Source organism: Sciurus carolinensis, chromosome 8 (genome assembly GCF_902686445.1).
Source record: "Sciurus carolinensis chromosome 8, mSciCar1.2, whole genome shotgun sequence".
NCBI lineage: Eukaryota > Metazoa > Chordata > Mammalia > Rodentia > Sciuridae > Sciurus > Sciurus carolinensis.
In genome coordinates this window covers 41,313,417-41,339,372 of record NC_062220.1, presented here as the reverse complement: position 1 = coordinate 41,339,372, position 25,956 = coordinate 41,313,417, and the positions used below count along the sequence as shown (strand labels likewise).

The following is a 25,956-nucleotide window of genomic DNA, read 5'->3' as shown; positions in this document are numbered from 1 at the left end:
GAGTACTGAGAAGCTGAGGAACAGTGCGTAACTCAGATCCAAGTGGGGTTAATGAGGGAGAGCTGCATCCCTGGCATGCGCTGCTCTCTGCAACACCACACAATACATCGTCCTAGGATGCAGACTTTTAAATAAGTAAAATTAAAAGTTGCCAGGGCGAGAGGTAAAAAATGTACTAGTGAATCACAGGAATCATAGAAGAGCCACTCTTATACATACCCCTTGAGTAACATACATTGTTCACCAATTTAGGAAATATACCTTATCCTAGAGGAATTATTCCAATCTACTATGGTGTTGCTCCCAAATGGCACTACAACTCATTCATCAAAAGTCAATTCCACCTATTATAATAGAGCATATGGTAAGATCAGTGAATTCCAATAGTATAAACCCATTGCCATATTTCATTTGTTATAAAATGAATGTATTGATCATAAGCAATACTATGCAGAATATCATTATTGTAAGGCATTTTGTAAGTCCACAGAAGCACTGCAGGCAAGGAAATCAAACCCATACCTATAGTGTCTATATCATTCATTAAAACAAAAAAAGCACAAATAGTACTCCTTCCATGATTATTCATATCCTCCTCTACTTAGCTCTTTAATGATCATCCATTTGAAACACAAATATTTTTACACTCTCTGCCAATTTTGGAGACTTTATTCACAAAATTTTTTCCCCAGGTATTCTTGTCACCAACGTTCCAGTTATGTTCCTTTCATATCCCTGGTTATGCAACCAAAACACTTGACACACTTAAATCAGCATATAGCCATACTTCTGGCCATCTTATGTGCCAAATTAAATCAATATTAAGGTAAATTCCTAAAAGTCCTACCCCCTGGGAAGATGATTTTTCATTACTATCTTTTAGGGACAACCCAGAATGGCACAGTACTGCTACAGCTATCTACTTGACAGGTATTGACAGCATGGTATACAGAACTATCTGTAGATCAGGTTCTAATAGTTCCTACTCAGATAACTGGAAATGGGGGTTGTGGCTCAATGGGTAGATCATATGCTTAGCATGCACAAGGCCCTGGAGTCAATCCTGAGGGCATGTGTGCATGCACATGCTTGCACACACACACACACACACACACACACACACACACACATACACACACACACACACACATACACAAACACAAAACTGGAAATGGGGAACTCTCCATAGAGCCGTGTATGCAAGAAGATTGGTGAGAAGGAGGCACTACTGCAGTAGTATGGACCATGGTCAGCTCCAACACTTGCTGGTACAAGTTACTTATGCTTTTAAGAACTGTCCAAACCCATTTGGCTTCTCCTGTTTCCATTTGGTGATGGAATGCATCTGTTCACATACAATCTTATGACTTTTTTGTCATATAATACCCAGTTCATAATGAATAACTCAGGAAGCATAGTAACAAGCTTTAAGAACTAAAAACTATGTCGAGTTAGTTAAAGAGCAATATGCCTGTCAGCCTAGACCTGCTGCAGAATCTTCTCTTCTTTGGGGCCCTACTGAAAACCAGAAACTCTGTAAATAGCTGATCTGTAAATGGGTCATAATAGTATACTGAAATTAGACAAATGCCACCTCAATACAAAGAGACCCACATAGTTTTCTGCTTCACAAGAGAAGACAGAAGCAGTAACATGTTCTTCACTTTGAAAGAGATCTCTTGATATGTTCCAGACCTAAGGAACCCTACCAGTTTCACTAAGGTGACAGAAACTTGACTTATCTTTGTCGGATTTATTTTCTACAAATTGACCTCCACATTTCTTACCAATATGTCTGGAGTAGTTGTTAATTCTCTGTTAGCAGCTCCAAGTAATATGATACTATCAATGATACTGACCAATGTGATTCCCTGTGGAATATAGATCTGAGCAAGACCTTTTCAGGAGTGCTGGAGAATTGACATAGCCCTAAGATAAGACAGTTAAGATAAGACATATTATTAGCAAACAGCAAGCAAACTACTTTCAATGGGCTTTAATAACATGTATAGCTACACAAGCAGTAGCCAGTGCAAAGGTTAAATACCAGGATCCAGGGTATATATTGATTTCTTCAGCAACAATCTAGAACTGTAGCTGCAATTAAAATCACCACCTCATTAGGTTTTCAATATTCATTGTTATTCTCCAAGATCCATCTTTCTTTTCCACAGTCCCAATAGATAAGTTGAATGGGGTCATGATAAAAATTACCACCCCTGTGTCTTTTAAATCCATGTTGTTGGCACTAGCCCATTTCATCTCCACTGAAGTTATCTACCCATTAAGCAATAATTTTCCATTTCTTCCTCCCCTTATCCCTCCCTACACAACCACCATTCCACTTTCTGTCTCTATGATTTTGTTTACTCTAGGTACCTAGAATAAGCAGAATTATACAGTTTTGGTGTTTTGTAGCTAATTTATTTCACTTCACATAATGTTTTCAAGTTTCATTCATAGTGTATGTCAGAATTTCCTTCTTTTTTAAGAATGAATAATATTCCATTAAATATGTATACCATGTTATCTTTATTTTTTTCAGTAATGGACATTTAGTTTTCTCTCCCCTCTTGGCTATTGTGAATAATTCTATAAATAAAACCTTTTTTTGGCATGGGGGAAGGAGAGTGATATGAACACCTGATTTTGCCACGAACCCCAGTTCTGGGTTGGTCTGTTCCAGTGAACCCTAGAGCCAGCTGTTTCTGTGTTCACAGGCTTCAGGCTGGTCCTTGAGGCCCTAGGCTTCAGGATTACTAAAACTACATACTCACTCCAGGAGACACAGACTCCAACTTACCCACCCACTCCACTGAATTGGGCACCAGATGGATCTGCCAAAGGACTCCGGTAGCAGGGCTATCCTTGGGCCCACCAGATGGTCCATTCAGAAACTGTGGACAGGCTGAGTGGGAAGGAGTTGTTGCCCTGCTGAATCCAGTCTGTAAAAGTTAGAAGAGGTGCCTACTTCTTCAAATGTACAGACACCAACACAAGTCCACAGGATCATACATGCTCAGGGGAAAATATTACTGAAGGCATAAAATAAGGCCTCAATTATTGACCTGAAGGAAATGGAGATTTATAAACTTCCATGAAAAGAATTCAAACTCTAGAGGTTGAGAAGAGGTTGGTAATTTCCAGGGGCCAAAGAATGGGGAAATGGGGCTGGGGTTGTGACTCAGTGGTACAGTACTTGCAAGAGTGAGGCAAGTGGGTTCAATTCTCAGCACTGCATATAAATAAATGAATAAAAAAAGGGTCTATCAACATCTAAAAAATAATTTTAAAAAAGAATTGGGGAGATGGGAAGAGCAAAATGGGAGCAAAGGGGACAAAGTTTCAGTTATGCAAGACAGAGAAGTTTTAGAGATCTAAGATATAGTTTGGTGACTCTTGGTGACTCTTGTTAATAATACTGATTTTCTTTTATTTCTTTTTTTTTTTTTTTTTTTTTTTTTTTTTGACCAAGGATTGAACCCAGAGGCACTTAACCACTGAGCCACATCCCCGGCCCATACATTTTGAGTAGTACTGACATCTTAGCAATATTAAGTCTTCTAATCCATGAATGTGAAATATATATATATATATGTATTATATTTTATATTTATATTATATATTATATATATATATATATATATTATTTAGAGACAGGTTCTTGCTGAGTTGCTTAGGGCCTCACTAAGTTGCTGAGGCTGGCTTTGAACTCATCCTTCTGCCTCAGCCTTCCAAGCTGCTGGGATTACAGGTATACTGAATTTTATATTTGAATTTACTAAAAAATTAAATTTTATATGTTCTCACTACAAAAAAGAAAAGGTGATATGAGGTAATGACTGATAGTTAGCTTGACTACAATAATAATTTCAGTGTTTTATAAAAGCATCACATTGTACACTATAAATATATACAATTTTTAACTTGTCCGTTACATCTTAATAAAGCTTCATAAAAAACTGGGTGAAGAGTTTAAATAAGAAAGGAAAAGGCAATCCTAGGCCCACATATGTGAGAGTTTATTTCTAAGCTTTCTACTCTAGTCCACTGGTTTATATGTCTATTTTTGTGCTACACACTGTTTTGATTACACACAATTGGGTTTTTAATAAGTTTTGAAATCAGGCAATGTGAATTCTCCAACTTTTTTTTTTTAAGATTGTTTTGGGTAATCAGGAGATATTGAGTTTCCATATAAATTTCAGGATAGATTTTTCTATTTCTGCAAAACACATCATTGAGATTTTAAGAATGAATCTGTAGATCATTTTGAGTGGTATTGACATCTTAGTAATATTGTCTTCTAATCCATGAACGTGAAACTTCTTTCCACTTATTTACATCTTCTTTAATTTCTTTGAGTAATGTTTCATAATATTCATTGTTCAGGTCTTTTATCTCCTTGATTAAGTTAATTACTATGTATTTTATTCCTTTTGATGCCATTATAAATGGAATTGCTTTCTTTATTTCCTATTCAGATAGTTATGTGTAAAAACACAACTAATTTTCGTATGTTGACTTTGTATTCTGATACATTGATGAATCTATTTATTAGTTGTAACTTTTTATGTCTTTTTAAAAAAGATAATCATTTAGGTTTTTCTAATATGAATTTATTGAATTTATATCATATGCAAATGGAAATGATTTTGTTTTTCTTTCAATTTGGATACATTTTCTTTTTCTTTTTTTTATTCATTTTTGTTGTAAACAAATGGGATACATCTTGTTTCTCTGTTTGTACATGAAGTAGAGGCATACCATTTTTGTGATCATACATTTACCTAGGGCAATAGTTTTTGATTCATTCTGTTATGTTTTTTTCTTCCCCCCCCACCCCACCCACCCCTTTTATCCCTCTATACAGTCCCTCCTTCCTCCATTCTTGCCCTCCTCCCACCCCCCATTATGTGTCATCATCCGCTTATCAGCGAGATCATTCGTCCTTTTGTTTTTTGAGATTGGCTTATCTCACTTAGCATGATATTTTTCTTGACCAATTGATTTGGTTAGAACTTTCAATATTATGTTGTATAAAAAAGGCAAAGTAAGCATTCTTACCTTTTTCCTACTCTTAGAGGAAAAATTTTCAGTCTTTTGCTGTTAAGTATTATATTCACTGTAGGTTTTTCTTATATGACTTTTGTTATATTAAAGTAGTTTCCTTTTTAAGTTTGCATGTTTCTTTGTTTATTGTTTTTATCATGAAAATGCATTGAATATTATCAAATGATTTTTCTGCAATAATTGTGATGATCATATAGTTTTTCCATTATTCTTTCAATGTGTTATATTGCATCAATTTTCATATGTTGAACCATCCTTGCATTCCAGGAATAAATCCCACTGGGTCATGGTGTATAGTACTTTTAATATGCTGCCCAGTTCAGCTTATTAGTATTCTTTTGTTCAGGATCCTTAAGTCAATATTTATAAGGGATAAATATTTATTTTGCATGTAGTATTGAGATAAAGTCATCAAAATATGCATACGCAGTCATGTCTAGGACTTGGAGATTCTCAGCCTGGAGTACTTCCCCAGTTGCATTCCCTGGCCTATAATTATGAGAAGCTGAAGATGGATATCCAGTGGGAAATGCCCAGTGACTACAAGGTAAATCACCACCTCAATGACAACATTCACGAATTGCCACATACCTAGTAACTTGAACCAATATTCTTAGCATATGTTTTAGTCAGCTTTTTTGCTACTGTGACTTAAAGACCTGACCAGAACAACGTTAGAGGAGGAAAAGTTTATTCGAGGGCTCACAGTCTCAGAGTTCTTAGTTCATAGAAGGCCAACTCTTTTCCTCGGGGCTTGAGGTGAGGCAGGACATAATGGCGGAAGATTGTGATGGAGGGTAGCAACACACATCATGGTGATTAGGTAGCAGAGAGAGAGTCTACTTGCCAAATATAATTGTATACCCCAAAACCATGCCCTGATTCTTACCTCCTCCAGCCACACCCTACCACTTCAGTTACCACTCAGTTAATTCCTATCAGGGGATTAATTTACTGATTGGGTTAAGACTCTTAACAACCCAATTGTTTTTCATCTGAACCTTCTTGCATTGACTTACACGTGAGCTTTTAGGGGACACCACACATTCAAACCACACAGCATAACAAGAATGTATCTTCAGGTTCCTTTCTGTCAGCTGAATCTCAAGCAAGATCACCTGGTCCATGCTCTACTCTATGCAGAAAGGAGTTCCTGCTCACAACAGTGTATCTCCAACAATATGCAAGAGTTCTGCTTGCTCTACATCCTCACCAATATTTTTTATCATTAGTTGCACTGATTAATAAGCTATTGTCTTTGAAATTCTTACTTTCTCCCTATCTCAGGTATATGTTTTCTGTGTTCTGTTTTCATGATGCTGGGTTTGGGATTCAGCAACCACATTTCTACTTTGCCAGCTAACTCCCAGTTATGCTCTGCTAATAGGAGAATTAGAAACTGAAAGGAGGGATAAAGGATATGATACTTTTTGTTTTGTTCTCTGTTCCTGTGATCATTATCCCAGAAACACTTCACCCTAGAAGCAGCAATTTTTCAGCAGCAGTAGTTGTTTCCTGCTTGCAGTTTTTTAAATACTCCCATATGTAGCTTTGCCATAATTTCTTGAATTCTTCAGTATAGCCAGTTACAGACTCCTCTTTATAAAATGAATTTCAGCTTCATGGAACCTATTCCAAATTCCCTAGGCATTGGCACCAGTGACCAGTACCCTTTCTTTAGAGACTTGAGTCCAATTTCCATGGTTTCCTTCCCCATATTTTGCAAATTACAGCAGCTACCTGAAGTTACTTACTATGTTTGTGATATAGTCTCTATTAACTATAAGGAAGACTAGTTCAAATAAGGTAAGGATAGTAACATCAATAATGACACATCAAGGAAAGAAAACTTCAAATCAATATCCCTGATGAATATAGATTCAATTTTTCTTAATAAAATAGTAAGAAATCACATACAGAAATACATTAAAAAGATAGTGCACCATGATCAAGTGGTTTTAATTCCAGGGATGCAAGGTTGTTTCAACATACAGAAATCAATAAATGTAATTCACCACATAAATAGACTTAAAGACAAGAATCACATGAATTATCTCAATAGATGTAGAATAGCACTTGGCAAAATACAGCATCCATTCACGTTCAAAACACTAAAAACACTGGGTGCTGTGGAGCATGCCTGTAATCCCAGCTGCTCAGCAGGTGGAGGCAGGAGGATTGTGGGTTCAAAGTCAGCCTTAGCAACTTAGTGAGGCCCTAAGCAACTCAGCAAGACCTCGTCTCTAAAAAAATACAAAAAAGGTCTGGGGGTATGGCTCAGTGGTTACTCACCCCTGGTTTCATTCCCTGGTTAAAAAAAAAATACCCTAGAAAACCTAAAGATAGTATGAACAGTAGGAACATATCTCAACTGTGTAAGAGCTATATATGTGAAACCCAAGGCCATCATGCTAAGTGGAGTAAATCTGAAAGCATTCCCTATAAAAACTGGAATAAGACAGGGGTGCCCTCTTTCACAACTTCTATTCAACATAGTCCTTAAAACTCTAGCCAGAGCAATTAGGCAAAAGAAAGATATTAAAGGAATACAAATAGAAAAAGAAGAGCCCAAAGTATCTCTATTTGCTGAAGATATATACTATATTTAGAAAACCCAAAAATCTCTGCCATAAAACTTCTAGAACTCATAAATGAATCCAGCAAAAAATCAGAATATAAAATTAACACCCATAAATCATTTGCATTCCTGTATGCCAATGACAAATAAACTGAAAGCTAAATTAGGAACACTATTGTATTCATAATAGACTCAAAAAATAAATTAAAATACTTGGAAATCAATCTAACAAAAAAGTTGAATGACCTCTACAAAGAATAGTATACAACACTAAAGAAAGAAATTGAAGAAGAGCTTAGAAGATGGGAAGAACTCTCATATTCTTGGATAGGCAGAATTAATATTGTCAAAATGACCATGCTACCAAAAGTGCAATACAGATTTCATGCAATCCTATTAAAACTCCATGACATTCTTCAAGGAAATTAAAAAAAAAAGCAATCAGGAAATTCATTTGGAAAATGAAGAAGTCCAGCCAAAATAGCCAAAGAAATCCTTAGTGACAAAAGTGAATCAGGAAGCATCACAATATCAGACCTTAAATTTTACTAAAGAGCTATAGTAACAAAAACGGCATGGTATTTGGCACCAAAACAGACATTAAGACCAATGGAAGAAAATAGAAGACACACTGAGAAATCCATATAAATACAGTTATCTCATACTAGACAAAGACACCAAAAATATACTTTGGAGAAAAGATGGCCTCTTCAACAAATGGTGTTGGGAAAACTGGACATCCATATGTAACAGAATGAAATTGAACTATGATCTCTTAGCCTGCACAAAATAACTCAAAGTGGATCAAATTCTTAGGTATCAGACCAGAAACCCTGCAGTTATTAGAAGAAAAACTAGACCCAACACTCCAATGTGTCCGTTTAGGAATGGACTTCCCCAACAAGACTCCTAAAGTGCAAGAAGTAAAACCAAGAATCAACAAATGGGATGGTCTCAAACTTATAAGCTTCTTCACGGCAAAGGAAACAATCAAGAGCATGAAGAGAGAACCTACAGAAAGAAAGATAACCTTTACTGCCTACACCTCAGAAAATGCATTAATTTACAGAATATACAAAGAACTCAAAACACTTAACACCACCATCACTAACAACAACAACAACAAAACCCTCAAATAACCCAATCAATAAATGAGCAAAGGAACCAAATAGAAATTTCTCAAAAGAATAAATACAAATGGTTAATGAATATTTGAAAAAATATTCAACATCTCTAGCAATTAGAGAAATGTAAATTAAAACTACACTGAGATTTCATCTCACTACAATCAGAATGACAATTATGAAGAAAGAAGTAACAATAAATGTTGGTGAGGATGTGGGAAAAGGGTACACTCATACATTGCTGGTGGGATTGCAAATCTGTGCAACCACTCTGAAGAGCAGTATGCAGTTCCTCAAAAAACTTGGAATGGAACCACTTTTCACTTTTGTCTTTTCTTCCTACAGAATACTGATAGCATTTAACATTATTATGTTAGTTAAAGACAAGTTATCTTAAATAGATGGATGAGCCTTGATAATGTTATGCTTAGTGAAAGAATTCAGACACGTAAGATGGCATATTTTTTGTTTTATTTATATGAAATGTCTGGAACAGGCAATTCCGCAGAGACAGAAAGTAGATTGTGATTGCCAGGGTTTAGGTTTGGGAGAATGAGGATTAATTGCTAATGGATGTGGGATTTCTTTTAGGGGCAAATAAATGTTCTAAAATTAGAGTGGTGATACAACTCTTTGAATATACTAAATCCCACTGAATTTGACACTAGAAAAGACTGAATTTTAGGGTATGGAATTGTATCTCTATGAAGATGTTATAAAAACTCAGCTCTGAGCTGAGCAACTTTTTAAAAAAGTTAATCTTGTTATGTCTAGAGAGATGACTGGCCAGAGCATAAAGATAGGATGAAAATTTAGTTTTTGTGGTATTGTTTGTGCATTTACAATTTTTGTACCATATATACACACTATCTATGGAAATTTAGTTGATAAACTTAAAAAATATTTTTCAGTATTATTCATTTTATACATATGTGAATAATTTTTACTCATGTAATACTAGAGTAGACATACTATTTAAGTACTATAAATAATTTTGTAGTAAGTATATTTAACACAATTCAAAAATGGTCACTGAGCACTGTGGCACACACCAGCTACTGGTAGGCTGAAGCAGGAGGATCACCAGTTCAAGGCCAGCATGGACTATTTAATTAGACATCTCAAAATAAAATTTAAAAAAAGGGATGTACTTCAATGGTATAGTTCTTGCCTAGCACACTGAAGGACCTGGGTTCAATCCCAAGTACAAACACAAAACAAAAGAAAAAGGTGACCATCAATGAAATTTTCATTAGAAAACATTGAAGTGATTTTAGAAGTTTTTAGCTTTCCAGAGTTGAAGTTGAGAATTTTTACTTGGAACTAATTTTTGTTTCTTTGTAGAGATACTTTTTTCTCAAATATTTTGTTTCTTTGTTGAGATATTTTTTTCTCAAATGTTCTCAGAACATTCTTGAAGTTTAGAAATTTTAGCACAAGCTTTTTCTACTTCATCAACATTGTTTTCTCTTGAATACCTCTGAAAATACTAACTAGAGCAAGATAAAAATCAGCCATGGATTTTCTGCAAAGGATTTATGATCTCCTTAAGGGATTATAAATGACAGCTGTTTGACCAGCTGCTGTGCTTTGGGATTGCCAAGTTAACATTACTAGGTGAAGGGAAGAGAATTGTTCTGGACAACATACAAGTTTTTTTTTTTTTTTTTAAGAGTTTGCATATCAGTCAAGGTACAGTGCGCTAGAAACAGAAAGCATTGTATGTTTTCAAGCAGAAAATAATTTAATAACTGAAACTTGATGTCTATAAGATCAAAGATGCCCAGAAAAGAATTAAGGGGACATTTCTAGAAATATGACTGCAAGACTGCCAACTGTATTTATGATCCAGTTGTCAGGAAGCTGGTACTCTTACTGCTTTTGTGGCTGCCGATAATAAAGCCACCTCACATCACAACACTCCTACATAGGCAGTAGAATAAGTTGTCTGGTAGCTCCATGTTGGAGCTCATGCCTATTGGAGTTCGCTGCCAGAACTGTAGGAAATGGGATACTGCCTTTTTTCGACTTTCAAACCTTAGAAATTCATCTTATTGGCAGAACCTAAATCGCATCTATAATCCGATTTCTAGGGGAGTCTGAGAAATGTAGTTTTTAATTTTAACAAACCTTTAATATAGACTAAGATGTGGTATGATTAAAAGTTGAGTGCCAGGGGACAATATCTAGCACACTGTTCTTCTTGGTATACTCAGCAGCTACACAAAGCCTTCTACACATATATTTCCTCATAATAAAAATAGCAAAAAAGTCATGCTACCATCAACTTAGGGTCCCTATTCCTAATATAAATGAAAATACTGTCTCCTTCAGGGTCAGAATTTGTCCTTGTCCCTTGGAGCACATTGGGAACTGACTCTAGTTATAAGATGCAGGAAGAGGATGCAATAGAGATGAACATGAGGAGAATCAGCATACAGACTTGCCTAAAATCTCAACTTCGTGGGTTCTGATTGACTGTCGGCTATATCCGTTCTATGATTTCATGGGATGAGATTCTTTTAGAGCAGCGTTTCTCTGTGGAGGTGTGCGTGGGTGGGCAGTGACAGTGATTTTTCTTTCCAAGGGACATGTGGCAATGTCTGGATACATTTTTAGTTGTTACCATTTGGGTGAGGGCGAGCTGTTACTGGAATACAGTGGGTAGAGGCAAGAGAAGCTGGAACATCCTATAAAGCACAGGACAGACTTCCACAAACAAATTATCTGGCTCAAAAGATCCCTATTGCCAAACTTGAAAAATCCTGTTTTTGAGCAATCAGAGAAACTATATTTTTTTTTGGAACAAGTCAGGAATTTCAAACTCTGAAATTATTCTCATTATTCTCATATGTCTCAAAGACTGTTAGAGTTGTTACCCCAATCCAGCCTATTTATTTTTCATTGCTTTCTTTTTGTTCCCATACTTTTTATTGGTTCATTATAATTATACATAAAAGGGGGGATTCATTATTACATTTTGGTACATGCACAATGTAATATTGTATAATCTGGTCCATTTCCTTCTCCAGTGTCTATCTTCTCTTTCCCTCCATTCTTCTCTACCCCTCTTCCTTTCCTCCATTATATTGATCTTCCTTCATAAGATACCTCCTCCTCCTCTTCCTCTTTCTTCTTTTTTTATCCTTCTTCTCTCTAACTTCCACATATGAGAGAAAACACGTGACCCTTTACTTTCTGAATTTGGCTTTATTTCTCTTAACATAACGTTCTCAAGTTTCATCTATTTTCCTGCAGATGACATAATTTTATTCTTCTTCATGGCTGAATTATTTCTCATTTTGATCTTTTTTTTTTTTCTGTTTTCTTTTGCAGTACTAGACAATGAACCCAGTGGCATTCTACCACTGAACTATTTTATCCCTGGCCCCTTTTATTTTTTATTTTGAGACAAGGTCTCACTAAGTTTTTGAGGATGGCCTTGAACTTGTGATCCTACTGTCTCGGCATCCCAAGTGACTGGAATTTCAGGGGTGTGCCACTGTGCCTGGCCAATATCTCATATTCTACTGGTAGTGTGGTCCTCTCTGAATTCAGATCCAAACTATGACAAAAATACATTTCAAATTTCCAGTGTTGAAATTTTCATTCTTTCTTTCTTTTTCTCTTTTTCTCTCTTTCTTTCCCTCCCTCCCTCCTTCTCCTTCCCTCCCCTCCCCTCCTCTCCTCTCTCTCTCTCTCTTTCCCTCCCTCTCTCCCTCCCTTCCTTCTCTCTCTCTCTCTCTCTCTCTCTCTCTCTCTCTCTCTCTCTCTCTCTCTCTCTCTCTCTCTCTTTCTCTCTAACATCTTTATGTACCCAATCAGATACTCAGTCTCAACAGGCTCTCTTAGCCTTGTGCATTTGCACATATCCTTTCCTTGGTCTGGAGCACCTCTGTCTCCTTTCCCTGCTTCCCTAATTCAGATACTTTACATCTGTGAATATAACTTTCTGCAGGATGCTTTTCCTGAGTGCTTCCTCCACTATTAACATGTGTACTTTTTTTCTGGTAGACCTATACACAATATATAGTAATTTACCTAATTGAATCTTCAATCATACCTTAAGCTCTGGCAAAGAAAACACAATAACTATTTGCAGAAGGTACATCCTATAAATTGCTCTACGTAAGTATTTACTAAATATTGTTTGAGTTTAATATTATACAATTAAATTCCAGGTTACTTTTGCAAATAATTCAACACATTTCTTTAAAGAATAAACACCACCACTGCATTTTATGATTTGATTCCTGAGAATTTAGTCTTTCATAACACTGTATTATATATTTGAATGAACTGAATTAGCTTCATCCAAACTTTTTTCTATCCTTTATATTTTAAAAACTATTAGAACTGCTTCATATTCTAACATTTTAATAACATTTAAAAAACATGATTAACTTGTTTGTGAACAAATGTAACATGAAATGGTTGAAAGATTGCCATATCTGGTTGTACATATTGTCCTTATGTTTTCATGGTTTTAAAGAGTCACCTTGAAAAATAAATTCCCTAACTGGATTCAAGACATTCATGTGGACACACATTCTGAGAAAATATACACTATTCTTGTGAGAAGGAATTTTCCCCTGCATGTATTCTTTCTTTTTCTCTTAGCCAAGTAAAATACTGTGTATACTTTATGTGGAAATGATGGTCCACAGTTCAATATATGTATCGAATATAATATAATTAAGTGAATACTCTTTTTTCTCTTAGTAATACTTTTCACAGCAGCAATTCTTACATTATGCTTTTGCAATAAATAACCTTTTGTACATTCCAAGATACTCTATTGAAGCAGCAGGTAGTGTAGTATCACTTATGGTTTTTGGTAGAGGGTTAAGGTAGCAAACGTTCTTTTGTGCTAAGTTTACTCCACGGAAATCCTTAAATAACAAAAACCATAAAAAGAAATTGCTCTTCCATAGATTTGGACTGAGAGGCGGGCTCGGGTTCGGGACGGGCGGGGTCTTGTTGTTATGGGCGGAGCTTCACGGGATCTGAGTGGGCTATCTTCTGCTCGGCACTACTCGGCTACACTCGGCTCGGTTCGGCTCCTACACCCTGGGAGGGGGCGCGGCAGTGAGTACCGCGCACGCGCTCTCAGCTCCTGTTGGCCTCAGGGCCGCACTTAGCCTTGCGTTTTCACTTCCTTCCTCTCAGAGCTGTATCCGGGTCGTTGCTTTCCCTATTGTTTCAGGCGTTCGGCCTCAGACTGCAAATTTTGGGTCTTTTGTTGCTTCTGGTGCAGGCTAATAAAGATTTTCTTTATTTTTTTCTATTGGTTTTAACCGGGGGAAGTTAACTCCCCAGGGCCAGCGGGTTGGCCGGGCTCTCCGGCCAGGGAGCGCCGTGGGAAGGGGCGCGAGCGGCGGGGGCCGGGCGAGAACTGGGGGGGCGGGGGGCGGGAGTGACGGTGGGGCTGCTCTTGGGAGCGTCCCTGTACGGGCGGCGGCGCCGCAGGTTTTAAGTAGCATCTTTCGGACTTGTCTCCGTCGCCCCAGTCCCGACCTCGGCGGTGACCGGGCTGCTTGTGCTCCCGCAGCCTCTCCCTAGGTATTCTCCAAACGACCACCTCACGGATTCCTTAGTAAGTGTATCCAAGGCCTCTGTGGGGAAAGAGATCCGTTTCAGCCCTTCCAAAAGTCAGGGCTTTGGGAGAGCCGGGAGGGGGTGGGCGGGAACTGCTGGAACCTGGAAGGTTCTTGGACGCTACCCTCCTTGGTCCTTAGGAAGGTACCCGACTTTTATTCCCTGGGCTTGGCGTTTTCTGTTGACTGTTATGGTGTTTTAATGAAGGATTACTAGGGAGTCGCAAAAACCTCTCTGTAAGGTGTGCAAGGAGAGGGCCAGCTTTGATTTTGGTCGGCCTGCATTGGCGTTGGCCGTACGGCGGGGCTGGAGGTGCTCATCTTGGCAACTCCTCTTAGGGGGCTGAAGCCTCCCCGGCCCGCTTCCCCACTCCTACCTTTCCCCGACGCCTATTGCCCAGACAGTAGACAAAAGATTCCCTTCACGAGGTTATCTTTACCTTCCCTCAGCATCACAGCTCTCGCCTGTGTTTGCTGTGATGATGAATGACGATGTAATGTTTTTCTCTTAACAGTGGATCGCAGCTCCAAGAGGAGGCAGGTGAAGCCTTTGGCAGCTTCTCTCCTAGAAGCCCTCGATTATGATAGTTCAGATGACAGTGATTTTAAAGTTGGAGATGCTTCAGGTAAATACTTCCTTTCTCTTTCCCTTTCCCAGCTTTCTAGAGTTGGACATATTTAGACATTAAAAAAAAAATCAGTTTTGATTAAAATGCCAATTTAAAGTGAAAGCACATACCTTCATTTATTTTGTCCATTTAATTTACCACATTTCCCCAAGATCCTATCAGTAGAGCCTATCATTGCTTCTGTTTTCCTTGATACTTATACAGAGATAATGAACAGGCAGGGAAAGACTTTTTCCAAAGATGCAAAAGCATTTCCTTTATTCTACACCTAAAATATATTTATGCTTATTTTATGGACAGAGGAAAATGTCTAGAGATACATCAGAGTAGAATAATACCATTAGAGTAATGTGGACTGTGAATAACTGCACAGGGTTCTTTTCAACTCTCTTTGCCTTCTGTGAGGGAAGTTTTGCTTTTTTCTGTTAGCTCTCTTGCAAGAATAAAATTGACCAGAGGAAAAACTGTACTTGAAATTGTAGCTGGACCTTGTGGATTCTACTTTTCAGAAATCTTTGAGGCATTAAATCATGCATGCTTGCTCACTCATTATATTTAGTGATTTTAAAAACAAAACTTAAGAAGGTCATGCATTCATATTATACAAGATTGAAAAACAAAAGTATGGTTTTCCTTTTTATCTTTTGTTCAGTGTGATTTCATGTATATTTATAAAGTTTTGATTGAAGGAATTTCAGAAATAAATTATTCTAAATGAAAAATATTATATGTTATTTGAAATTCTGCCCTTTTTGATATAAGTTTAGGTAAAGTGAAAAATAAATCAATTTCATCCCTTTAATGCCCCCCCCCCCCTTTCCTTTGTGGTGCTGGCAACCAAACTCAGGGCCTCCTACATGCAAGGCAAGCACTTTCTCACTTAGCTACACAGGTTCAGCCCCTTTAACAGTTTTTAGCCATCCTTCCAGAAAGTTTGCTTTGCTTAGCCATATCTTGCTCCTTTCCTCTGGTTTTTCTTTGTTTTTTTAATTTTAATTTTTTCTGGTAGGTATGAAAAAAGGGATGAAATTAGGTTGTGTTGTGTTGTGTTGCTGTTACTTTTAATATTATCAGCAAACAATTTGCATTATTATTGAGAAGTTTTTGTTTGCATATTTCATTTAACTTTTATGATAACTCTGTGAAGGATATAGTATTTTACAGGTAACTGTTGTACTGAGTTTAAGGAACATCTGAGGTCACTGAGGCAGAGAGGGAATGACTTCAGAATTTACAATCCCTCATTGTTTGGATCCCAAGAGTGGATAGATGTAATCTTAAACTAAAAGCATTTGGATATTGTATTTACTAATTGAGTTCACTCCCAACAATTACAAATTGTTAAGTTTATCTTTCTTCACTTTTTTTAACCTTTGTCTCCCATTTAGTTAAGTCTGATGTTTTTGGTACTTTCAAAACAAAACAAAAAAAGGGAAAGTAAATAAAGTTCAACTGTCTTCTCTTTCTGAAGCTTTTTTTTAAATTTATTTTTTAAAATATTTTTTTAGATGTTGATAGAACTTTATTTTATTCATTTATTTATACGTGGTGCTCAGAATCAAACCTAGTGCTTCACACATGCTAGGCAAGGGCTGTACCACTGAGCCACAACTCCAGCCCCTCTTTGTAAAGCTCTTGACAGATAAAAATATTCTTGCTAGAGTATGGTTTTGGTTGTTAACCAGATTGAAAACTGAGGCAAAAATAGTTAAGTCTCAGAAAGTTAGTTCTGAATCAATTCTTTGAATATTATGTGATAAAGTCCAAAGCTTAAGTATTCCTCAATTATTTCTGTGACAGTAAATCCTGATTTTTTTTTTTTGTTGTTGTTGTGCTGAAGATTGAACGTAGGGCCTCGTGCATGTGTGGCAAGCATTCTACCAATGGAGCTTTATCCCCCCAGCCCATAAATCCTGATTTTATAGATACTTTTTTCTTTTCGTTTATTGAAATGGAGTCATTCTCAGGTATTATTTTTCTTTACAAGGGATAAAAAAAATCTTTATCAAACATAAACTTCCTTAGCAAAATAATTTGTGGTATCAAACTTAAGTAGATTTTCATGACCTTGTTAAATCCTAATCAGAGGTGAAGAAAAATATTATACTAGTCTGTTGCACTCATAATTCATCTCCCTGGCCCCTGGGCAGTTTAAATTTGTGATCTAAGGACACAAATTTCTCTGTGTAGTTCTTGGTTTATTATTGTAGAAGGGAAATTAGTAGAAAATAATTTTGTTTAAAATAATTAATAACAAATCGAATTGTATTTCCCCCTTTTGATTTAGGTACATTGACACTCCCCATAGCTGAGGTGTTGTCTTATTCTGTATTACCATTGCTTCCTCTGCAAATTCTTTCTGTTCTCTTCCTGAGGTAGTCTATTTATTAGACTCTTAAGAAAAAAGACCCTAGATGTTTTGCATATGTCCAACTAGTGGAATCCCAGTTCAGCGTATAAATAGGAAATTAAACTAGAAGTGAAGAAACAGTAGATAAACATTTGTCTGGTCATGTCTTTTTCCATGACCTCTAGAATGACTTATTGAATGAACTACTGATTTCCTTAGAACTTAATATTAAAATGATTAGATTGATTGGGCCTCAGTTTTTACTAATTGTACTCCGCACATCAGTTTCTTTTTATTTTCATCTTAAAATCTGAAATTCTGATTATAAAACTTTTTGTATTTCTGTTAGGCTTTAAGAATAAGTACAAATATTATGTGCATGTACAAATACGTAACAACAAATTTCATCAATGTGTATAAATAAAATACACCAATAAAAACTGGGGAAAAAAGAATAAAAATAAAAAATTCTTAAAGGTTATTAACATCGTCATAGCTAAACAAACTTACTCATGTGCTTCTCAGATGATAAAAAAGGAAAACAAATTGCTGTAGCATGACCTGCCAGTAAGATTGGCAAGTGGTTCTTGACAAAGTTAATAATTATAAACCTCTATGTACAAAACTGAATTTATCTTTTATCTCTAATGTGAAAGCAGAGCTTTCTCATTTTTGATTGAGGACAGTCAGTAAATAAGGTTAAAAATGAATTCATCTTAAAACAGGGTATGTGTATATTTGAATTATGCTGATAGCCACCAGAAGAACCATATGTGGAAGTGTTAGGTGGAACCATATGAAATTACCAGTTTTATAGGTCTAATACCATCACTGTTGATGATTTCATGGTTCAGTCTAGTCATAGTGGTTGTATTTGAGACTGGGGCCTAGGACTGATGATAGTTATGAGACTTGCTTACATTTATTACTTACTAAATGAATGGTTTAAATGATATGTGTTATTTTTATCAAAGAAGACAAACTAGCAATGCTATGTCCTGGCTTCCTCCTCCACTGTTCCACCACCCAAAGTACTTTGCACACAGAGAATGCTTAACTCTCCCCGTCTGCTGCCCCACCCCTCCACAGGGATTGAATCCAGGGGAGCTTTACTACTGTCCACATCTCCAGCCTTTTTTATTTTTTACTTTGAGACAGGATTTCACTAAGTTACCTAGGGCCTTAGTAAGTTACTGTGACTGGCCTCAAATTTGTGATTCCTGTCTTAGCTTCCATAGTTGCTGGATTTTCAGGCATGAGCCATCATGCCTAACTTAACTTTATTTCTTGTTGCATGTTTAGTTTAGTTAGAATATATTGCCAGAAAATAGTTTAACTTGAGAGTCAGACTGATACTTGTATTTTGCTTTGGTTATATTTTGTGCTTAGTCTGACTTTGGTTAAATGAATGAAGATATATTCATTGACCAACTATAGTTTGGTTTGGCACTTAACTAGATGTTTTGGTGAATTCATAACAAAATTATAATCCTATTAAAATAAAATAGATGACACAAAGTTGTGTCAGTTGTGTAGTTCAAGTTTTTAAGAGGATATGAGATTACTTTAGATCTAGAATAATTTCACTGAAATAAAAGTTGACCTATGAACTAAAAGAGAAGATTTAGATAAACAGCATTCTTCATGAAGGAAAAATTAAATGTTAAAGGTGTGGTGGTTTGGAAATGATGGACAAGGACTGAATAAAAGAACAGTTGAAGAGATAAACCCGGAAAAGTTGCATGAGGCAGATTCAGACCTTATATACTATGAGAATTTCTGAAACTCAGCCCTGTTGACATTTTGTGTTGGTTGATTCTTTGTTATGGAGGACTATCCTATACATTTAGGATATTTGGCAGCATTGCTGTCCTTTACTTGCATGTAGCATCTTCTCAACCTGCCACCATTACCTTGTAACCACTGTTTCCAGTGGCACCAGACATTGGCAGATATCTTTGGGGGAAAAACTGTTCCCCCTTCAGAATCACTGGATTTGATTTACCCAGAAAAGGTAAGATGATACAACTGGAACTAGAGTCAAAAGTAAAGGATGAGCTTAATGAGTTAAAAATAGCTCTAAGATGGTAATTCTGAATAAGCAATACATAGTGATCTGTTATTTATTTTATATACTTATGATACTAATCCCTGTTGTACTGTATTGATGAATAGAATAAGGTTGATGAAACTGAATAAAAAAAATTATTTATATTGCAAAATTAAATCTCCAAATTGAATTGTAATGCTTTTATTGGTTATATTTATTATGAGCAAAACTTAAGCATTGGTTATAATGGTATTGACAACTGTCATTAGTTAAAATAGTTTTAATTTTATTGAATATTATGAAGGTATTCTTGAAGTTTCATTTATTAAATTGTTAAAAATCCTTAATTATCTGTTAGTTAATAGATATTTGTTGGCGATATTCTGATATTGTGTGTTTGAGAAAGGTTACTTTTTAGTTAACCAAATGGGAAGTAGAATTTGGATTTAAAAGTTTTTTAATACAAAAAGTTTTTTATAGGCTTATAAGTAATTCTGTCCTTATGCCTAAGATAGCTTTATTTGAAATATGTAACTCATTTCTCATTTCTTCACTGTTATTTCTTTTTTTGGTGTTTGAAGTATAGGGATGGTAGATTTGGAGCGTGTTGTAGAGTTGTTCTTTGATTTTGTAGTAATAGGAAGTTTTATCTTTTCAACCTCTAAAAATATAGGCAGCCGAGTATCTTGTTTTCTCATTATTACCCGTCTTTGCTTATAAATACTGTTTATCTCCATCTCTGAACTACATATGTACCAAAAAGAAGTGGTGACTAATCAGCTGAGGAAGTTATTTTTCAGATAGCAAAGAAAGATAAAATTTGATACATTTCTGATTTCTGCAGTTGGAGTATGACTAATGTTATATTTGGTGAATAAAGAATTGGACATACTACTAGGATTTCAATCTATGGAAAAATTCCATATTCTTCTAATAATGTATTAACAAATATAAAATATTATAAAAATTTTATTTTTTAAATAAAAATTTTTGATTATAAAATAAAACAAAATGAAAGATTATCAGTGTACCTCTACATTTAGAAGTAATTAATAATTGGCAGTGGCAGTGGAAAAGAAAACAAATTCACAAAAATCCCTGATAATTGACCAAGTAATAAAATAGTTGTATTGGTCAAGTACCCATACTTCTGTGCCAGTTAATCTTCACTTTTGTGTCCAACGTTGGGTTTTTATTGCTGAAAAGACTTCTAGAAAATTGATCTAGAAGAAGGAGATTCTTCTCTGCCTTTATTTAATCAACTGCTTATTATTTATTGGGTCCTTATTTAAAAACATAGAAATTCTGACTTTTTTATATCAGAGGTGATTCTTCTGGGTTAGATTGTGTTGAATTTTGTTACTGATTTGTAAAATTGAACTGAAAAGAAGTCGCTTATTTGTTAGTGATATCAGGCCCATACTCTTTAAAATCCAAGAAACTAAAAAATTCAAAAGTATTTACTAAATTTGGTACAACCTTATTTAATGGCAAAATCACAGATCATTTGTAGTGTTTATTTCTCATACCCTGCAAATATTCATCCTCTGTGCTGCAGAAATATTGTAATTGATTATAGGACAATAACACCTTTTTGGGAGTATATGGTACATATGCCATGTTACCCTCCGAAAATCTGCAAAATTCTGAAATTTGAAAGACATCTGGTTCTAAAGATTTAAGATAGGAAATTGTTAATCTGCATGATATTGCTTGTTTATGATATTGCTATGCAAGGATTGTTTAGGATGAGTGTTTTTCAGAACACTCCTGAGTAAGCTGTGTATACTTACATGTTATTCTTGAGATTGATGTTGATTTCATAAGGTCAGTTAACATTTGTTACTTTTAATTTTTTTATTTTTTATATTTTTGAAGACATATGTGTTTTAATTTGTTGTGACCAGAAATGCATTTTGCAGTGTGAATTGTTTTGTTTGGTGAGGGTTTTTATTTTTTTGGTATCTATTTTTTTATTCTAATCAGTTATACATGACAGTAGAATGCACTCTGACATATCATACATAAATGGAGCATTTGCAGGATTTTAAAAAATATTTTTAGTTGTAGATGGATGCAATACCTTTATTTACTTATTTTTATATGGTGCTGAGAATCTACCTCAGTGCCTCACACATGCAAGGCAAGTGTTCTGCTACTGAGCTACAACCCTAACCCTGCTGGATATTTTTTTTATCAGGCATTTGTATAGTACTTCTGAGGGGCTTTAGATACTAGATACTAATTACGGACAACTTTTTTCACCTTTAATGCCCAGTTAATTATAGAGACTAAGGCAAGTTGAGTTCATAGGAATTCAAATGGTGTGGAAATACCGACTTTTTACACTAATTCATCATTATTATTTTCTTGTTTTTAGGCACAAACAATTCATTTTCCTTTGGTATAAACTCTCTCTCCTTTTTTTTTTTTTCCCACTTCCATTTATCCTTCCCTTCAAATATTTTAGATTTTTATTTATTTGATTGGGTGAAAAGAGGATTAGATGATTATGGAGTAGTGCTGAATGGGGGACTTAACTGCCCTAGGCAAGAATGGAAGAAACTTGCTAGAAAGTTTGTAGGTCTGCATGAGCTCTTTGTTGTTTATTGCTTATCTTTTCAGTAACTATCATGATGTCTCATTTCTAGGATGGATTCATTTCTTCATCACTTTCTTCTTTCTAGAGCCTAGAATTTTTGAAAGTTTAGGTAATTTTATTATTAAAAATAGCATCTTAAAACTAGGAAAATCAATAATCTCTTTTGCAGTTTCCATTTTCTGTGCCATTGCTATTGTGTCATCATCTGTGTACTTGATCTAAAATTGATTTGGTCTGTTAGGGATGTGGTACAAGTTTATGTATAAATATCTATGCTCATTTGCTAAGGAAGGGTAAAATAAATGAAACAAAACTTTGTGGGGTCAGATTTATCTTGTTTTGGATGTGACGCTTTTGCTACTTCTAAGTCCATATAGTTTATAAAAGGAATATGTAAGGGAGGAAGAATTTTGTCTACGTAATATTATAATTCAGTTAAAATCAAGTGCCCAATTTTTTAAAAAAGTACTTTTACTTTTAGAAAACTATTGCCTCTGGGATACCAAGTATGGCATGAACTATATAACCATATGACACAAAATAGTACTCCTCTTTTTAAAGTATATTTTAATTTATAGTTACATATATTCATCTTCATTAGTGCTATATTGAATTAAAACCATTATATCAACTTCATTGATTTATTATTTAATCAGGTTGGGAATGTCTACCATTCTTTGACTTAAATTTGTTTATATTGTTTTGCAAGTTATTCACAAATTTTGGTGGTTTCATTTGTGTCAGCGTTGTGTGTGTGTGTGTGTATGTATATACATATGTGTGGTTTTTTTTTTCTCATATTTTCAACAGATTCTGAAGGGAGTGGTAATGGAAGTGAAGATCCTTCAAAGGACAGTGGAGAAGGTTCCTGTAGTGATTCTGAGGAAAATATTTTAGAGGAAGAGCTGAATGACGATGTTAAAGTAAAAGAAGAACAACTTAAAAATTCTGCTGAGGAAGAAATACTGTCTTCCGACAAACAGTTAATTAAAATGGAAAAGAAGGATGAAGAAGAAAATGGAGAGAGACCTAGAAAGAAAAAAGACAAAGAGAAGGAGAAAGAGAGAGAGAAAGAAAAAGAGAAAGAGAAGGAAAAAGAAAAAGCAACAGTATCTGATACTGTGGCTGCTTCTGCTGTGGCCACCACACCAGCCACAAGCCCTCCTGCTGTTAATGCATCCCCTTCTGCCCCCACAACGACCAGCACTGCAGAGGAACAAGTCAGTGAGCCAAAAAAGTGGAATCTTCGTCGAAACCGACCCCTTTTGGATTTTGTCTCCATGGAAGAGCTGAATGACATGGATGACTATGACAGTGAAGATGATAATGATTGGCGGCCTACTGTAGTGAAGAGGAAAGGAAGATCAGCATCTCAGAAAGAGGGAAGTGATGGAGACAATGAGGATGATGAAGATGAGGGAAGTGGAAGTGATGAAGATGAGAATGATGAGGGCAATGATGAAGACCATAGCAGCCCTGCTAGTGAAGGGGGTTGCAAGAAGAAGAAGAGTAAAGTTCTTAGCAGAAACAGTGCTGATGATGAGGAACTGACCAATGATAGCCTGACACTATCTCAAAGCAAGAGTAATGAGGTAGATCCACCCAATTTTTATGATATCTGTCTGTCTGGGGAAAAGGGAATTCTTCTCTAAATCACTCATTATATTAAGTGGCTTCCTTGAAATTCTGTTTAACTGTGGGAGTGAATGAGCTTCCTAAATGTAGCATGTATTCATTTGGTCAACAAACCTCTATTGACTATCTACTATTTGTCACCGTTCTCAAGGAGCTCACAATCTCCATCCTCAAGGAGGAACATTTAGAGAAAAATGTTTTAATTGTAAACTTGGGAACGGTGGTTTCCATTCCCATTTTTTATCCCCTCTCCCTGTTCGTAGGACTGCTGGGTGGTGCTGAGTGGATTATGAAAAAAAAAGGTCACCTTTTTAACTACTTAGTTTTGTTCATATCCACATAAAAATGTAGGGTTTTAGAATAGTTTAGAGCAGAACAGAAAAGCAGCATAATTATTTTCTCAGACTCTAGAGATTCATTTTAAAGGTTTTTTTTTTTTTTTTTTTTTTTAAACAGTTGTAGCACCCATCATCAGTATAGTTACCAGATCTTTGGTCAATATGTATGGGAGTAAATATGAAGTATGCTTACATATATTTAGTGAATAAATAATCTCTGCAAAGAAATGAGAAAAAAAAAGCAAACATTTTCATCATAGAACAAACTTTTCTATCATAAAACTACAGTAATGGCTCAGTTCTTCCACTTTCAAGTTCTACTACTGAAAGCTAGGTTTATGCATTGGGTCCAGAGATGCAACATTCAAGATTCTTCAAACACATTTGTGTCCCTTTGTCTGTGTGTTTATGTATATGTATATGTTCTTTTCTTCAAAAGAAAGATTGAGTTGTTGTCTTACATGTAGATGTATCTGTTACATCACATGTAGAACTACTATAATTAATTCTGTCATTTCTGTTAATGTCATCAGAGTTTACTTCTTTACCAAACACTTATTTTTGTTTTTTCATATCACTGAAGTTGCTTCAACTGTAGATTTTCTTTATGCTTTATATGTTTCTTCACATTTTCCTGCTTATAACATTTACATAGCAGTGATTATTTAATTAAGTTTCATGTAAAATTTGGTGATTTTTCTTACCAAAATAATGTTTAGCAAGCTGTCAGGGGTTATATGTTAGCAAAAATGAAACTGCAGCTTCTATGTTGTATTATAAACATTGCTTAACTCCTAGGTTGCCCACTTTGCTATGAAGAATGTTGCCTGCCTCCAATGCCATTCTAATTCTTATCTTTAGGTAAAGGAGAATTGTCATTTGGGAGATTGTAGTAATAGTATTTTTTAATGGTATGGCATAAGCTATTCCATTAATAATGCTTTGGAGGAAGTGGAAGTATGGAAATCTAATTGATTATATTTGGTTTAGGCATGCATTCAGTTTATTTTCTAACATTTAATACTCATTTTTGTCTTTTCAATAAGTTTCCTTTTTTCAATATCTTTGCTTCATTTTTATATTAGGTTGATATTCACAAAAGTAGTCTGGTTAATGATAGAGGCAGTGTGGATTAGATTTGTGGTAAGGTATATGGAATACCTACATATATTTAGAAATGTTTCATAAAATGTATATATAATCTGATTATTAATAACCTGTAATTGATAACGTAACGCTTTAGTGGTTTTAGACCACATTGCATTTAAAGGACATGTGCTGTTTAGTTTTTTTTTTTTTATTTTTCCTAGTAGAAGAGACATTAGTAAATAAAGGGACCTTATAAGTTTAAATTAATAATACCTGAAGGTATTTCAGGAATGAAATTCTAAAGCACATCTTGGAAAAGTACCTCATGTAAAACAATTCATAGAAAGTTAATTTCCCTCACAGTAACATTCTACCTAAAACTTGATAATGGTGTTTGTTCCCCATACACAATAATTTTTAATGATTCTAGTTCTCTTTAAATTATGTCACTCAAAGTAGACATTAAATTTTAATTTAAAAAGTAGTCAATTTAGACCATTACTTTTACTACTGAATTTTCTCTTCATATGATATTGATTTTTTTTTTAAAAAGATGACTGAAGTTAATCCTTGTTGCCTTGTAGCTACTGTTTATGTTTTCATCTTTCTGGTTATCTTAGGTAGTGGTAATTGCTAAATATTCATTAGATAGTTAATAAATACATAGCTGGTATTTGAAGTTTTATTTTTCTCTGCTTTTATTTTTAAGTTTTCAGATACCATTTTGTAGTAGACATAGCTGAAAATGTGTCTTTGGAAATATAAAATAGAATACTATATTTAGTTTATATGCAGGCAGACTTTCTCTTGGCTGCTGTATCAAGTGCATTTTTAGAGAAATGTTTGTGGCCATCATTTGTGCATAAATTATGTCCTGAATTTTTCACAATT

At 35.2% G+C, this 25,956-nt stretch overlaps 1 protein-coding gene across 4 annotated transcripts in view; it reads left to right on the top strand.

Annotated features, from left to right (window-relative positions):
- The first annotated feature begins 14,198 nt into the window (after nucleotides 1–14,198).
- Nucleotides 14,199–25,956, top strand: part of Phf14 (PHD finger protein 14) — a 200,000-nt gene continuing 188,242 nt past the window's right edge. For all 4 annotated transcript variants that reach the window (XM_047561586.1, XM_047561584.1, XM_047561585.1 and 1 more), the window contains exons 1-3: nucleotides 14,199–14,371; nucleotides 14,888–14,998; nucleotides 22,814–23,595. In XM_047561586.1, coding sequence (XP_047417542.1) covers nucleotide 14,371; nucleotides 14,888–14,998; nucleotides 22,814–23,595 — 894 coding nt within the window. In that variant the 5' untranslated portion in view covers nucleotides 14,199–14,370. The remainder of the gene's footprint in view (nucleotides 14,372–14,887; nucleotides 14,999–22,813; nucleotides 23,596–25,956) is intronic.